Source organism: Ictidomys tridecemlineatus, chromosome 12 (genome assembly GCF_052094955.1).
Source record: "Ictidomys tridecemlineatus isolate mIctTri1 chromosome 12, mIctTri1.hap1, whole genome shotgun sequence".
Classification (NCBI taxonomy): domain Eukaryota; kingdom Metazoa; phylum Chordata; class Mammalia; order Rodentia; family Sciuridae; genus Ictidomys; species Ictidomys tridecemlineatus.
In genome coordinates, this window is record NC_135488.1 from 64,961,417 (window position 1) to 64,977,022 (window position 15,606).

The 15,606-nt window shown below is 38.8% G+C and overlaps 1 protein-coding gene and 1 pseudogene across 2 annotated transcripts in view; one reads left to right on the plus strand and one right to left on the minus strand.

The window, feature by feature from the left end:
• On the minus strand, window positions 1-647 carry LOC144369590 (large ribosomal subunit protein P1-like; annotated as a pseudogene).
• A 3,933-nt stretch (window positions 648-4,580) lies between these two features.
• The window catches only part of Gfpt1 (glutamine--fructose-6-phosphate transaminase 1), a 67,816-nt gene continuing 56,790 nt past the window's right edge, over window positions 4,581-15,606 (plus strand). For both annotated transcript variants that reach the window (XM_040270802.2, XM_013357208.4), the window contains exons 1-2: window positions 4,581-4,795; window positions 15,178-15,285. In XM_040270802.2, coding sequence (XP_040126736.1) covers window positions 4,789-4,795; window positions 15,178-15,285 — 115 coding nt within the window. In that variant the 5' untranslated portion in view covers window positions 4,581-4,788. The remainder of the gene's footprint in view (window positions 4,796-15,177; window positions 15,286-15,606) is intronic.

Below are 15,606 nucleotides of genomic sequence, written 5' to 3' on the forward strand. Positions count from 1 at the left end.
TCCAGTCCTTGTATAGTCAAACCCCAGCCATTTAATACCTGGTTCTCCTTTTTGTTTTTCCTCCTCTGCTCCACATCTTACTTTTTATTGAACATGTTACAAAAGAGGTTTAGTTAAAAAGGTCAAATCCCACGTCATCGTCAGACTCCTCAGATTCTTGTTTCTTTGCTTCCACTTCCTTCTCCTCAGCTGGGGCAGCAGTGATGGTGGTGGGGACAGGCCCTCCTGCTGGAGCAGGTCTACCAGCCCCCACATTGCTGATGAGGCATGTCGACATTGGCCTGGGCCTTTGCAAACAAGCCAGGCCCAAAAGGTCCAAAATTTACACCAGCTATTTTATTTATTTATTTATTTATTTTTAGTTGTTGTTGGACACAATACCTCTTTTATTTTTTTTATGTGGTGCTGAGAATGGAACTCAGGGCCTCAGTCATGCTAGGCAAACACTCTACCGCTGAGCCACAATCGCAGCCCCACCAGATGTTTTAATTACAACATTGTTTTTAATATTCTTCTCCATGAAGGATGAGATTGGGCTAGATGCAGGCAAGTTCAGGAATGAAGGCCATGGTGAGGGTATGCTCAGTGCTACCTCAGTGAGGAGAGGGTCTCACCCAGTATGTCCTTAGCTTTCTCAGAAGGATAAATCACTGTGGTGGCAGCTGAGGAAAGTCTATTCCTTTTTAATGCTTTTTTCCAAAAAGGACAAATGTAAAGATAAATAAAATTTTTAAATTAAATACCTTTATTCCATTTATTTATTTTTAAATGGTACTGAGGATCGAACCCAGGGCCCCTGCGCATGCTAGGCGAGCACTCTACTACTGAGCCACAATCCCAGCCCTAGAAGTTGGAGATGGTATTCTTTTTTTTTTTTTTTTCAGGAACTTGCAGGAGTTTAGTAGAGTTGGACAACAAGATGCTGAAATAGGGGGCTGGGGATGTGGCTCAAGCGGTAGCGCGCTCGCCTGGCATGCGTGCGGCCCGGGTTCGATCCTCAGCACCACATACCAACAAAGATGTTGTGTCCGCCGAGAACTAAAAAATACATATTAAAAAAAAAATTCTCTCTCTCTCCCTTCTCTCACTCTCTCTCTCAAAAAAAAAGTTTAAAAAAAAAAAGATGCTGAAATAGCGTGGTAGGAGATGACACTAATAAAACTGTCAGGAGTGAGATCCTGAATAACTGTGTAGATATCCACAGAAGTCTGGAATGCCTCTTAAAGGGGAAAGGTACCCATTGGATGGGAAGCAGGGTGAAATAAGGTCTGATTTGTATATTTGAAAGGTTCCTCTTATGTGAAGGTACTCAGGATGAATTGTAGCCATGGTGGAATAACAGTGGTTCACTCATGTGGGTGCCTTTCATTCTTGTCTTTTTTTTCCTTCTCATAGGCCTCAGGGGCTCAACTTATTTTTTTTTTCCTTTGGTACTTGCCACCATCTTTTCTGTCCATTGGATATATTTCTACAAAATTCCCTAAGATTGGGACATATGTGTCCTAGCTCCTCATATTTTTATTATATACAAGCCTTTTTGTCTTAATAGCTATTGGTATTTATTGGAATATGAAGACAGAGGGTTATAAAAATCACAAACATGGGGATGTTTAAAAACCTTAAGCTATTTCAACTACAGTTTTTTGATTCTTTAGAAATGGCAACCAGAAGCCTAGCCATCCTTCAACCCATCAAGCTTCATGGCAAGGAGGACACTGATAGCCATTGAATCTGATGGGACTAAATATGTGAATAGGGAAATGAACCTCCACAAAGAAATGATGAATGATATGTCATTACTATCCTTTTTAAGTTAAGTTAGTTCTGAACTTTTTGATTAGGAGAGAAAATCCTTTCCATTTTCTCAGATGTTCAAATTAGACCCAGATGTCCCCTTTCCTTCATGTATCATTTATTTTTCTCTTCTGTCTTTATTCTCAAAATACCTAAGGCAGAGCTCCATATAGCTGAGGGTTAGACAAAGTTCTTCTGTTTCAGTGTCTTGACTGGCCCACAGTTACAAAGGTTTCTTTGTTATGGTGTTAGTGATGTTGTTTAAGGCTGGGTTGGGTAAATATTAGTCTTTAAAGTTTCTTCCTTTCAACTGTTACATAAGCAATTTCCAAAACAGCTGTAGAATAGAGATGCATAGGACAGACTGGTAAGTCATTGTGAGAGAGTATCAGGCAAGAAGAAAGCAAGGGGTTCTATAGATTATAATAGTTGGGAGCCTGAGAACTTTAGTGGCAAGCTGGTGTCAATAGCTTTTCTGCCAGTGGACAAAGATATTGCTTAAGCATTGGAACCACACCTTGAGTCTTCGGCAATCTCATCCAAATCTTGCTAGAAACTTTTAGATGAGGGTTCTTAGGCTAAGATGTATGTCTACAGAGACTTTGTTTCTTGAATTAAGAAATGTATTGCCACTGGGAGTTGTGGTGCATGCCTGCAATCTCAGAAACTCAGGAGGCTAAGGTAGGAGGATCACAAGTTCCAGAACAACCTCAGAAACTTAACAAGGCCTTAAGCAACCTAGTGAGACCCTGTCTCAAAATAAAAAAAATAAAAAGCTGGGGATGTAGCTCAGAGGCAGATCACCCCTGGGTTCAATCCCCAATACAGGAAGGGGAGGTCTACAGATTAAAAACAAAAACAGAGATTTATCTTTTCCGTTGTTTCCTCAGTACTGGGGATTAAGTCCAGGGGTGCTCTGCTTCTGAGCTACATGTCCAGGAAGGGGAGGTCTTCAGATTAAAAACAAAAACAGAGATTTATCTTTTCCGTTGTTTCCTCAGTACTGGGGATTAAGTCCAGGGGTGCTCTGCTTCTGAGCTACATGTCCAGTCCTTTATTGTGTAATGTTTTATTTTGAGACAGGGTCTCTCTAAGTTGCTCTGGCTGATGTGGAACTTGTGACCCTCCTGAGCATTTGCCACGTTGGTTGCATGACTCATTTAGGGGCTGTCTTTAAGGACTTGAAATAACAAAGGGCTTTTAGTTGAGAAACACTTTGCTAGTTAAATGTGACATTTTCTAGTCTATCTCCTTTTTATAATTTTTACTGGTGCATTGTAATTATACATAATTATGGGATTCATTTTTACATATTTGTACATGCACACAATATAACAATATAATATGGTCAATTTTGTTCTTCTAGATTCTCTGAGGCAAGTGATGAAAAGGCATTTTTCCCTTAAGAAAAACTGAAAGTCCTTTGCTCACTTGATTCTATAACTAGCTGTGAAAGATCAATTCTGCTAAGATGACATTTTTTTTTTCACTACTTCAAAAAACATTTTCCATCCATTACTTCTTGGTAGAATCTATACTAGTTGTTGGCTATACAGTCATTCTAACTTCAAGAAACTTCTGTAGCTTAGTGAGGAGATATTAAAAGAATTGTAAAATATAGAAACATATTGCTTTAAAGGTGGCAGCTCAAAGAATCAGTGTTTAAGTCATGTCTCTATGTTTGGGGAGGGGAAAAAAAAGGTTTCCTTGAAGAGGCAACGTTTAAACAGCTATGGGGTGTGTGTGGGGGACTCCAGTAGAGTAACCCAAATGTGCAAAAGAACTGAGAATTGTTGGTCCAGTTGGAGAACTACATGTTCAGCCTCTTGGAGTGTATAGGGCTGCCTCAACTGTGGTCAGAACACCAGGGTTTCTGTGTGCCATGTAAGTTGATTTGATTCTAGTCTAGAGCTATTAATAGAAATCTGATAACTATCTACATTTGACTAAAGATACCATTTAAATCTTCCTGAAACAAATGCGCAGGTAATGATTTTTCAGAAACATTCCTCTCTAATCAAGTCTCTCTTGGCAGGAATGGTGGTATATTAATGTATAGGACTAAAAGTTCATGAGTCAAACGTGCCAGTTTCCAGTCCTCTCAGGTGGGCCAGCAGAGTAGGGCCAGCTCTCTTAAGTCCAGGGGCGGAGTGTTGGAAAGTTGAGCCTGCCATTCCTCCTCTCTCCGAAATAAACTGAGGATTAGGGAGGCGATGGATGGGTATGGAGGGCTTTTAGAGGTCAAGCACATTACTCAGATCTTAAGTTGGGAATTGAAAGGCCTGTCACCAGAAAGATGACAGGCCTGATGCGCGAACCTGAATGGCGATTTGCAGTCAAGAATTCTGGTACCTCTCTCTCCTCTCCTCACCTCTTCCAATTATTTGCAGTTTTTCCCTCAGCTATATATCCTTTACCCACCCTGACTTGTCTCTCTCCCACGATCTCCTTTCCAAGTCTTTTGCTTTCTTTCTCCTCTTTCCTGCCTCGTGGGGTGCCAGTATTCGGAGCTTGGGCAGTTATTTGCTTTGCTAGCATTTCCATCCTCCTCCTTCTATCATTTCTCGCCGGCGCCCAATCCTCCCCTACCGCCGGGTTGGTCGGGTTGTTTGCCCGGAGGCGGCTCCAGGAACCTGAGGCGGATGCAGCCACGAGTCTGCCACGTCTTCGCTGCCAGCTGTCCAGCGCCTGCGTGGGGTCTGGGGGCGGGGCTGCGCGAGGGGCGGTATCTGCGCGTGAGCGGCGCGTGAGCGGCCCAATGGGGAGTGTCGGCGGCGGCGCGCTGCGCGCCGAGGGGCGGGGCTCGGCGGCGGTTGCTGGCGGAGCCTGGGAGGGCGAGGAGGCTTTAGTTACCTCGGCCGTCGCATCCTCGAGGGAGTCGTGTAGCCGCCATCCCCGCCTCCGAGCTTGTCCACCGCCCCTGAAGCTCTTGTGTGCTCCGGGGAATCTCGCTAGCTGTCTGCCCTCGGCCTTGCGGACCGCGCCTCCAGCAGCATGTGTGGTAAGGGGCCGCGGGCGGGGGGCGTGTTGCGGGGCGGTGCTGGGGTGCTATGCGGGCGCCGCGGAGCCCAGAGACGCCGGGTGGGAGTGGGAGTGCCGAGGGTACGAAGTCTGGGTGATAAGGCAAGGGGATGCCTGCTGTGGTAGCTGCGGCTGTCGCGGGGGCGGGAGTCCGAGTGGTGGTCCGGAGGAGGACACCTGAGAGGCGGGCGGGCGGGCCCCAGAGGCGGTCACAGGAGCCGGAGGGGGCGCCTTTGCGCATAGAAGGAACCGAGAGGAGAAATACCTATAGGGAAAAAGGAGGAAGAGTGCTGAAGGAAAGGCAAGGTGTGAAGGGGGTGTCTCTAAAAGGGTTCACCAGGTGAGGCAACCTGTAGAACATCCAGTGGCGTGTGTTGAACTTATCTTGCATTCTTTAAAAACAAAACCAAACCTTAATTTTATTCTCTTTTTTTCAAGCAGGCCCAATAGAAAACAGATACTAAATCTAGCTAGAGCTACAACCATGACATTATATGTGGTCTTACTTCCTGCCACTCCCTGTCTCAACGTAAGCCATCGCTAATCAGTAACTTGATGAAGTAGGCTTAGATCTGATCCCCTGGAGTAAGAGGCCCTGAAATGTCCCTGGTGATGGATCGCACATCATGTTATCACTTGCATGTGCACCCATTTAAAATACTCTCTATGAAAAATTTAACGAGTGTCTTTCCTAGAACAGTTAAAAAGTAAAGTTAGACCCTTTTATTCCATGTTTGGGAGTTGTTTTATTACCCCAAAGTGTTGACATTTCCAGAATGGAATATTTTTAAAAATATTTTTTAGTTGTTGATGTACCTTTAATTTATTTATTTATACGTGGTGCTGAGGATCGAACTCAGTGCCTCACACATGCCAGGCAAGTGGTCTGCCACTGAGCCAAAACCTCAGCCCCCAGAATGGAATCTTAAATTATCGATGTACTTAAACCATTGTCAATAAAAAGAATTGTATTTCTACTTTTCATTTTGAAATTTACAACAGACTTTAATCCTAGAAGACAGAACACTTTTTAAAGGGCAGTACAATTGTTATAGAATTGAAGCTACTTGGGAAACTTACTCTTTGCAGCCTTTGGCATGAAGGGACTGAGCAGGAGGTGGATTGTACTCACTAGTGTATATTTTTCCTATATTTAACTTTATATTCATTTCAGCTTCTGAAAATGAGGAGCAGGTTTAAATTTATAGAGTTGATTTAAAAAAACACATAAAAACAAATGCCTATAAATAGCTTACTAAAATTAATAGAGTTGAGCTGATTTCAGAATCACTTATACTTTTGCTATGTCTATGTGGTTTTGTAAAACACATAATTAGTTTGGAGTTGTGAAATAGTGAATTTGCAAACTGGTTAATCCCTGTTGTGCTCATGGCATTTAACTACTTTTGAATGATGAGTTGTATGCCTGGTATTCTGATTGCAGGTCATTTCCTCATCTTGTTCCAGGAAAAAATGGTGTCAAAGTACTATAAGATAAAAAAAAAAAAGATCTGGTTTAGGAAAGGTTTATATAAGGGTGAAACAAGTTAGTACAACATTTTAGGCATTTCTGAGGTCCTGTTTATAACCCTAGCCATAGTTTTACATGATTCCAGGTGGGGTCCAGAATTTATTTCCTCTATAATGTAAATTCTGAAAGTTAACTGTTAATAAGGTGAGAGTTTGCCTTTATTTTGCTCCCATAGCTTAATCACCAAAGTGAAATTTGGTCAGAAAAATTGAGTGGAAATGAGAATAGATGGAAACATTAGAAGTTTCTAAATATTTGAGGCTGGGTGCAGTGATACACTCCTGTAATCAAGCAACTTGGAAGGCTGAGGCAGGAGGATCACAAGTTTGCCACCCTCTGTAATTAAGCAAGAGTTATGTCTTGTTAAGAATGAAATAAGGAATAGAAAGGACTGGGAATGTAGCTCAGTGATACAATCCTCAGTAGGGGGGAAAAAAAGTAGAAAGGACTGGGAATGTAGCTCTTCGGTTTAATCCCTAGTAGGGGGGAAAAAAAGTAATTTACCTTGTGATTACTTGTTGCCTAGTTTAGTTTTTCTAAAAGATTATTTTGTTTCAACCTTGTAAAATGTTGAAGCAGAAGAATAAGGATTTGAGTTTCTGTGATATTCTTTTTTCAATCAGATATACTGATAAAACTTAACGTTTGTAACTTTTTATTGGATTGTTGAAAAAAAAAGAGATCATGTGGTCAGTCAGATTTGAGTAGTAACAGTGTGGCACTTTTTTGGGGGGTGGGGCTTAGAACCTTTAAGGGGTTAAAAGTAAGGATTGTGAATCTCAGAAAATAATAGGGTACCTGTTTTTCAAAATATTTTATCTTTCATTCTTGGTTCTTTGTAATACACTTGATTCTTTTTTATTTGTATTACATTTGGTTTTGCTGAGAGGGTATCAGGTCACTTAAACTGCTACTTAAACCTTTTCATAGGTTTTTGCTGTTTTTAAAAACATGGAATTTTACCCTTCTGATCTGATGCTATATGTAAATTTTGCAAATGAGGTTCTACTCAAAAGCAATGGGGGAACTTGTAATTTAAAAGTATCCTGAGATGTATCATTTTTTTTTTTTTGTAATTGTATCATGTAATAGAATTGGAGGTAATTGAGGGATTCCGAGACTGGCTGTTAGGATGAGTCAAAACCAGTACTATTAACATATCGTTAGAAATCATACTGGATATAAAGAAGTTGTGAGAGAAAATAATTAATTGCTTAATAAGCATTTCCTCAGTTTTGTTCCTTAGAAAGGGAGAAGTTAATAGGTGCTGATTATGAACAGTAAAAAATGGGAAAGGGTGTTGTATGTTACACACCTATTTGGGAAAACTGCTCTTTGAGATTCATGATTAGTAAGATTAAGGATTCTAAAAAGTCCCCAAAATAAACCTGTTAGTTTAGTTTAACCCAGTATTTTTTTTTTTTGAAAGAGAATTTTAATATTTATTTTTTAGTGTTTGGCGGACACAACATCTTTGTTTGCATGTGGTGCTGAGGATCGAACCTGGGCCGCACGCATGCCAGACGAGCGCGCTACTGCTTGAGCCACATCCCCAGCCCAACCCAGTATTTCTTAATTACTTTTTAAATAAAACCTCCTTATCCTTTTTTAGTATCCTGCAAAATAGTATTCTGTTTCTGTGCTTTGGAAATTCTTGACTATATTTCAGGTACCTAGAAAGTGTTAGAAGATACTTGAAGATATTTGAAGTGGTATCTTTATACTTGACACTCTGTCCTTTGGAGAGGTGACTAAAGCAAGGGAGTTGCCTTCAAGTAATTGCTTTCTAGTCAGGGGAAGCAAAATGAATACACATGGAATAGCTGTATGTGATAATCCACAGTCCTTGTTCATTACCATATCATAGACCACAAGAGGAAAGAAGAAATCAGAGACTCAGAGAGACCTGGGCTTTTAGGTATCTGTGTTAGACCAGGAGTATTCCTAATGATTGGGCATGATTCTTAGCGTGAGAAATAGTGTTGGCTGGTGGAGAGTGTTCTATGAGAGGTAATCATTGATGGCATCTATTACCTGTCTGTGAATGGAGTCAGAAATAGATTGAGAACCACCATTGCCAGGGGTGTTGATGGAAGAGATGTAGGTTCCAGGAAAAGAGACCAAAGAAGATTGGTTAAAGGCAAAAGAGTCCAGATAGTATCTTTCCTTGAGGAGTCTGCAAAAGGAGAAAAAGGTCATTTTTGTGTGTGCCTATGTGTGTGTGTTGCTTTTTTTTTTGTGTGTGTGTGTACACTGCTGGGATAGAATCCAGTGCCTTGAATATAGTAGGCAAGTTCTCTACCACTGGGATATCCCCCAGCCAGAAGTCATTCATGATTTTTTAAAAAATATCTTTATTTTACTTATTTCTTTTTATGTGGTGCTGAGAATCGAACCCAGGGCCTTGCACATGCTAAGTGAATGCTCTACCACTGAGCCACAACCCCAGCCTGTCATTCATGGTTTAATATGCAGAGAGAAGTTAATTGGATTTGTTTATAGAGAAATCACCAGAGAAGTTGTACATATGAAGGTGGAAGGACCCAAGTTTGTGTTGAAGAAAAGGGTGGTAAACACCAGTAACAAAGAGGAAGTATTTTGGGAATGGGATCCCTTAGGAATGTTGAAAAGTTGTTTTCCTGACCTATAAACTGAGAAGTCATTACGGGGTATTCATTGCTTGATTCATACTGTACACAATGTCTGTAAGTTGAATAAAAATTAGCACACAAAATGTTCTGTATTTGTAAAGCTGAGGAATCACTCATCAAGAGCTACAAATAGGAGAGGCTAGCTTCAGAGGTTGGTATGGGGGATAATGTCTCTCTCTTGAATGTTTAGGGAAGGATGAGTGGTACATAGCATATTATAGTATTAGAAATGAAGATGAAGGTTTTAATTCTATAGTGAGAATCTACCAAAAATGAGAAAGAAGCTGAGAAGAGAGAAATAGGGATTGGAGAGTAATGTGTATTCTAGACTCTAAAATAATATGTGGGGTAAGTTTGAAAGTTAGGTAAAGGATGAATTAACAGGATTGGTCAACACTTTGGGAAGGCTCATATAAAAGTGGACTGAAATGAATGGATGAGTTCTGCATGTCTGTCATAGGTGGATACAGGGATGGGACTCAGGAATAAGAGCACAGTGGTCCCAAAGGTGCTGACTTGGCAGAATGATAAAAAGTTGTAGTATGATGTGAATAGTCAGAAAGAAATGGGAAGGATAGATGGACTCTTTGAATACTTGTGAGAGAAAGTAAATGCTTTTATCTTGAGAAAGATGATCATTTAGGCAGTCTATGAGGGAGTGTGTTACTAGAAACTTTAGGACTTAACAGTGCTTTGAGCTCCAGAATATTAAATGTGCAAGATAGGTGTCTTGGAGCACCATCCAGTGCAACATACAGTTTCAACAAGGGAGTGGAGACTTGAACCAGCACTTCCCACCCCCACATTCTGGGGATTGAACCTAGAATCTCAGATGTACTAAGCCTGTGCTCTACTACTGAGCCATACTCCAAGCCAAACCAGAGTTTTGTAAATAGGGGGGAATAAAGATATAAAGCAATTTAAAAACCACAGAAGTAACTGAAATCCTTCACTGTGTAACTCTGTTGTAATTTTTTCTTTGTTTTTAGGATTATTGAAAATGTTAAGCAGGTTGCAGTAGTGCACTTGGGAAGCTGAAGCAGGAGGATCCCAAGTTCTAGGCCAGCCTTGTAAATTTAGCCAGACTGTCTCTCAAAACAAAATGAAAAAGGGCCGGGAATGTAACTCAGTGGTAGAGTGTTTGCCTTGCATTAGTGAGGTCCTTAATTCACAGTACTGCAGGAAAGAAAATAAAAGAAAATATTATCTCAAATAGTACTTCTTTTTAAAAAGGAATCTCACTTGTAGAATGTGACTGCGTAATTATAATGTTGAATAGTTTTATGATAAGCATCAGATTTATGTGTATTAGTTTATTTGCATCATTTTAATAGTAAAGACTCAGACAAATCTTAGTAGGGAAGTAGTTATATAAAAAATGATAAATGTGCTATGTTCTAGAATGCAGTATTAAGTAGAATTAAGTACATGTTGTACATACATAGCAAGATCACCAATATCTTAAGTTAAAAAATTACAGAACAATATGTATGCTATCATCACATCCATGTATTTTTTTTAAAAAAAAGCCTCTATACTGTGTACATCAAGGTTTGTAAATGTAGAAAAGTTCATAGCCTCTCTCTCTCTCTCCTCTCTCACTCTCTCTTTAAAAAAAAAGAAAAAGAAAGAAAAGTTCATAGTTAAAGGACAGGCATGATGTATATGAGAAAGGGATTATTGGAGCCTGTGCAGAAGTAGAAATGATTTTTATACTACATTCTATAGCATTTGTACTGTTTAAGTCTTTAATAATATGTAACCTGCATTATAAGAAAAAATAATTTAAAGCTAAGTGGCATTGTAGATGGCTTTTAAGATTCAGAAAGTATTAAATTTAGGGAATGAATTCGAAACTTATCACTGAGAGGTTACAATTTATGGGTCCCAGAATGTTGAAGCTGTCAATGAAAAGTGACAAAGATCTTTTATTCATAAATACATAAATTGAACCAGACTTAGCTAATGCCTTGACTAGTCAATTAAGTTATATTCAGGTTTAACAGTGTTTACTTGGAACCAGATTGCTTACAACGAGTTGTGTTGAGACTGAGAGTAGGTTGCCTCTGAAATTTTTTATGCAGGGTGTTCATAGTGCTTTTATGTCACGTAGTTTTAGTTGCTATTTCTAAAAATGATACCTGTAGGTACAAGAGTCTGCTTTAATAAACTATATACTGTTAATAAGAAAACTTACTCTCTGAAAAAGCATGCTGATTTGCAGGTAGAAAATCTCCTATGAGTACAACTACTTTGTGAAGTATTGGATTAATTCAGAGATTGACCTTTTTAGACTTTGTAGTTTCCTTAAGCACAAGTGTTTATTGGAAGTTTTTATTTCTTTTCTTGTAGTGATAAGTATTGAATGCAGGACCTCATGCTTGCTGGGGAAATGCTCTACCACTGAGCTATATCTTCAGTCCTTATTCATTGGTAAATTTGATAAGACAAGTCAAAGGCCTAAAAATAAGGGTAATTAGTGATTTTTATTCTTTTGTTGTTGTTGTTAAATTTTTTTTTGTAGTTGTAGATGGACAAAATACCTTTATTTTATTTGTTTATTTTTATGCGTTGCTGAGGATGGAACCCACTGTCTCATGCATACTAGGCAAGTCCTCTACAACTGAGCTACAGCCCCAGCCCTAGTGATTTCTGTTCTTATAAGCACCATTTTGAGTATGAATGCCTTCCTGTGAACACATCCTGCATGCTTAATTAGCTGGTTATTTGCTATTGTTTTTTAAATTTTTTTAAAGAGAATATTTATTTTTTTTTTAGTTTTCGGCGGACACAACATCCCTGTTTGTATGTGGTGCTGAGGATTGAACCCGGGCCGCACGCATGCAAGGCGAGCGCGCTACCGCTTGAGCCACATCCCCAGCCCTATTTGCTATTGTTATATTTTCCAGGCCATCCCAAAATTGCAGATAACCTAGCAAGTGGACTGTCTTGGGCCAGTAGTGCTGTTAAGGGGCAGGTCTGTAAAACTGACAGATTCAACTCCTTAGTTCCCATTTTCCTAACTAGATATGACTTAGCTAATCCCCTTTCTTCACATACCTTATTATTTTGATCTTAGAAAATTTCTCTACACATGTCATGGTATCCTTTCATCCTTTTCTTCCTTTCGGTTCCTTCCTAGATAATGTCAGGAAAAACATGTCTTGTTTTTTTGCTTCCTTTAATCCTCTTCTTTTCTTTTACCAATAGTAAACCAAGGGGGCTGGGGATGTGGCTCAAGCGGTAGCGCGCTCGCCTGGCATGCGTGCGGCCCGGGTTCGATCCTCAGCACCACATACCAACAAAAGATGTTGTGTCCACCGAGAACTAAAAAATAAATATTAAAAATTCTCTCTCTCTCTCTCTCTCTCTCTCTCTCTCTCTCTCTCTCTCTCCTCTCTCTCTCCTCTCTCTCACTCTATCTTTAAAAAAAAAAATAGTAAACCAAATAATGATTGAAATGATTATTTGTAAAAGAGGAAACAGGTTTGAGTTGGAACTTGATATATGTGTTTCACTGAACCTAAGATGTCACTGATTGGGAAATGCATCATTATCTGAACTGAAAAGAAAGAAAATATGCATATCTCTAAAGCTGGAGAAAGTGTTTTGAATATTCTTTCAAAATAACTGGTTCAGTTATCTGATTGTCTTTACCTTAAACCAGTCATGAATCTTAGCATTGCTAATAGGGAACCAGCAAACAATATACATATATAGCCCTGGAAACCATTCTGCTCTTGATTGAGGTTTGTTTTCTTTTTAAATATATTTTTTATGGAGACAGTATCCTTATTTATTTATTTTTAAGTGGTACTAAGAAACAAACCCAGTGCCTCACACGTGGGAGGCAAGCACTCTGCCACTGAGCTACAGCCCTAGCCCCTTGATTGAGTTTTTAGCCTAATTCAATTAAGCCTTTAGACTTTCCTCCAGATTACAGGGAATACAAAGGATAGGAGAACTCCTTTATCCAAACTTTGCGGAAACAATTAGATCCATCCTGAACTGTGATACATTCAACAAGAAAATTGGCCCTGCCTTGTTTTGGGGAAAATGGAACAGTTAGGGAGAGACTATTCCAGATTCAAATGTGAGTTATGATTCTTATTGAATCCTAGAATAAACAACTAGCTGTAAAAGACATATATATGCTTTTGATAATAAGGAAAATTTGAGAAGTTGTATTTTTTTGGTACTGGAGACTGGATCCCAGGCCTTGAGTTTAACACTACCCATACCTGCTACCACTGTGTCCTATCTCTGAGCTACATCCCAAACCCTTTTTAAATTTTATTTTGGACAGGGTCTTGTTAAGTTTACCAATTTAGGTGATGATGATCTCTTAGGAGTGATAACATTGTGGTTTTGTAGAAAAATGTTAACATTTTGTTACTTTGCTATTATTTTTTTTTTAAATGTTTATTTAGTTAGTTAGTTTTTGGCGGACACAACATCTTTGTTGGTATGTGGTGCTGAGGATCGAACCCGGGCCGCACTCATGCCAGGCGAGTGCGATACCGCTTGAGCCACATCCCCAGCCCTTACTTTGCTATTATTAATCTTTAATAATGTACTGTGAAAATTAATTTGGTAGGTACGATGTATGCAAACAAAATCATGTAAATGATTTAACAAAAAAATGAGGCCCAGAAGAGAAGTATAGTCTGTAGAGATGTTAAAAAGTGTTCAAACTGAAAGCAGGGATAGTAGGAGGGCGTGCCTGTATTCAGCAACTCAGGAGACTCAGGAGGAGAAGCACAAGTTCAAGGCCAGCCTTGGCAATTTAACAAGACCCTGTACAAAATAAAATTAAAAAAAAAAATTGGGATGTGGCTCAGAGGTAGGACACAGTGGTAGCAGGTATGGGTAGTGTTAAATTCAAGGCCTGGGGTCCAGCCTCCAGTACCACCAAAAAAAAAAAGGGGGGGGGTCTAATGGATCATGAATGTCCCAAAGCAATCTCAGAAGAAATCTCAGAATGTCAAGCTGGATGGGGATTGTAGTTATTATCCTCAAATATCAGAGGTAGGAAATATTAGACCTGATTTACATCCCACATAATAGATGTTGTTAAATCTGTCATGGTTTTCCTTCCTATTCAGGAAATAGGGTCACTGAATCCTTTTCATTGATAGTTTGCAGCCACAACCAGTTAATAATTTGTTGGCATCTGCTATGAAACCTGTTGGTTACCATTTCAAAGTTGTTCATTTCACAGAAGGGGAAGCTGAGTCAGGGCAGTAGAGTGGAAAACTTTGGGAATACACATGAATTAAAGGAATTAATAGGATTTCTTCAACCCAAGAGTACTTTTTAATGAGGTAACAAATGTTTGATATGAATTTAATTAGTTTATGAAGTAATTAAAATTTGATAAGTTGGGGAGGTTGGGTATCAATTTAGAAGATCTTTTTGCTGTTTTTGAAAAATGTACTTAAGATTTTAAGATTCACACATCTAGCCAAATTAAACCAATTAAATTGGAGTTAGAAATAATATCAAAGTAAAAGGCTGCTGTTGAGTTCATGTTTTTAAAAAGTGGATTTAATGCTAGCTACATCACTTTGAATCTTCTTTGTAATAAAATATTGAGTCTGTAACTCACCTTAAAAAGTTTATTTTTAGGTGGGAGTAGGGGCACATTCGTGTAGTTCCAGCTACTTGGGAAGCTGAGGCAGGAGGATCACTTGATCCCAGCAGTTTGAGGCCAGTCTGAGCAACATAGTAAGACTCCATCTCTTAAAAACAAAAAATTCTGAATCCCCAGTTTGTTTTATATAATTAGCCTTTAAATTATTTCAACAAATTGGTGTTAAATTATTGTATTTCATTTTTAATCTTCAAATGTATTACTTTTTTTGAGGGGGGTACCAGGGATTGAACTCAGGGGCACTCAACCACTGAGCCATATCCTCAGCCCTATTTTGTATTTTATTTAGAGTCAGGCAGGGTCTTACTGAGTTGCTTAGTGTCTCGCAGTTGCTGAGACTGGCTTTGAACTTGAGATCTTACTGCTTCAGCCTCTCAAGTAGCTAGTATTACAAGTTTCTGACACTATGCCTGGATGATTTTTTTGAAAACAAAATCTAGCTTCACATTATTGAATATCCCAGGCATAATTATGTCAATTTTAATTTATTAATCAGAATTTTCCATTAAATATTTGTTTGTTTGCAGGTATATTTGCATACTTAAACTACCATGTTCCTCGCACAAGACGAGAAATATTGGAGACCCTAATCAAAGGCCTTCAGAGATTAGAGTACAGAGGATATGATTCTGCAGGTATTTCCTTCTTAAAAAATAAGGGTTTTGCATGGTTCTTGATCTAAATAGGGTGTTTTTATTATTATTTATTATTTTTATTATTATTTATATTTATATTTAATGGCTATTTAAAAAAAATTTTATGAATCCAACTCTGAAGAATTTCTATATTTTTATCATATTTAAAAGGGTTGTTAATATAATTATTAACAGTGTTTCTATAAAAACAAATCATATGGTACAGCTTCATAGGAACAGAATTGTTGATTTTAATAAAATATTGAGTCTGTAACTCACCTTAAAAAGTTTAATATTTACTGTATAAATCTTTTCTTTCCT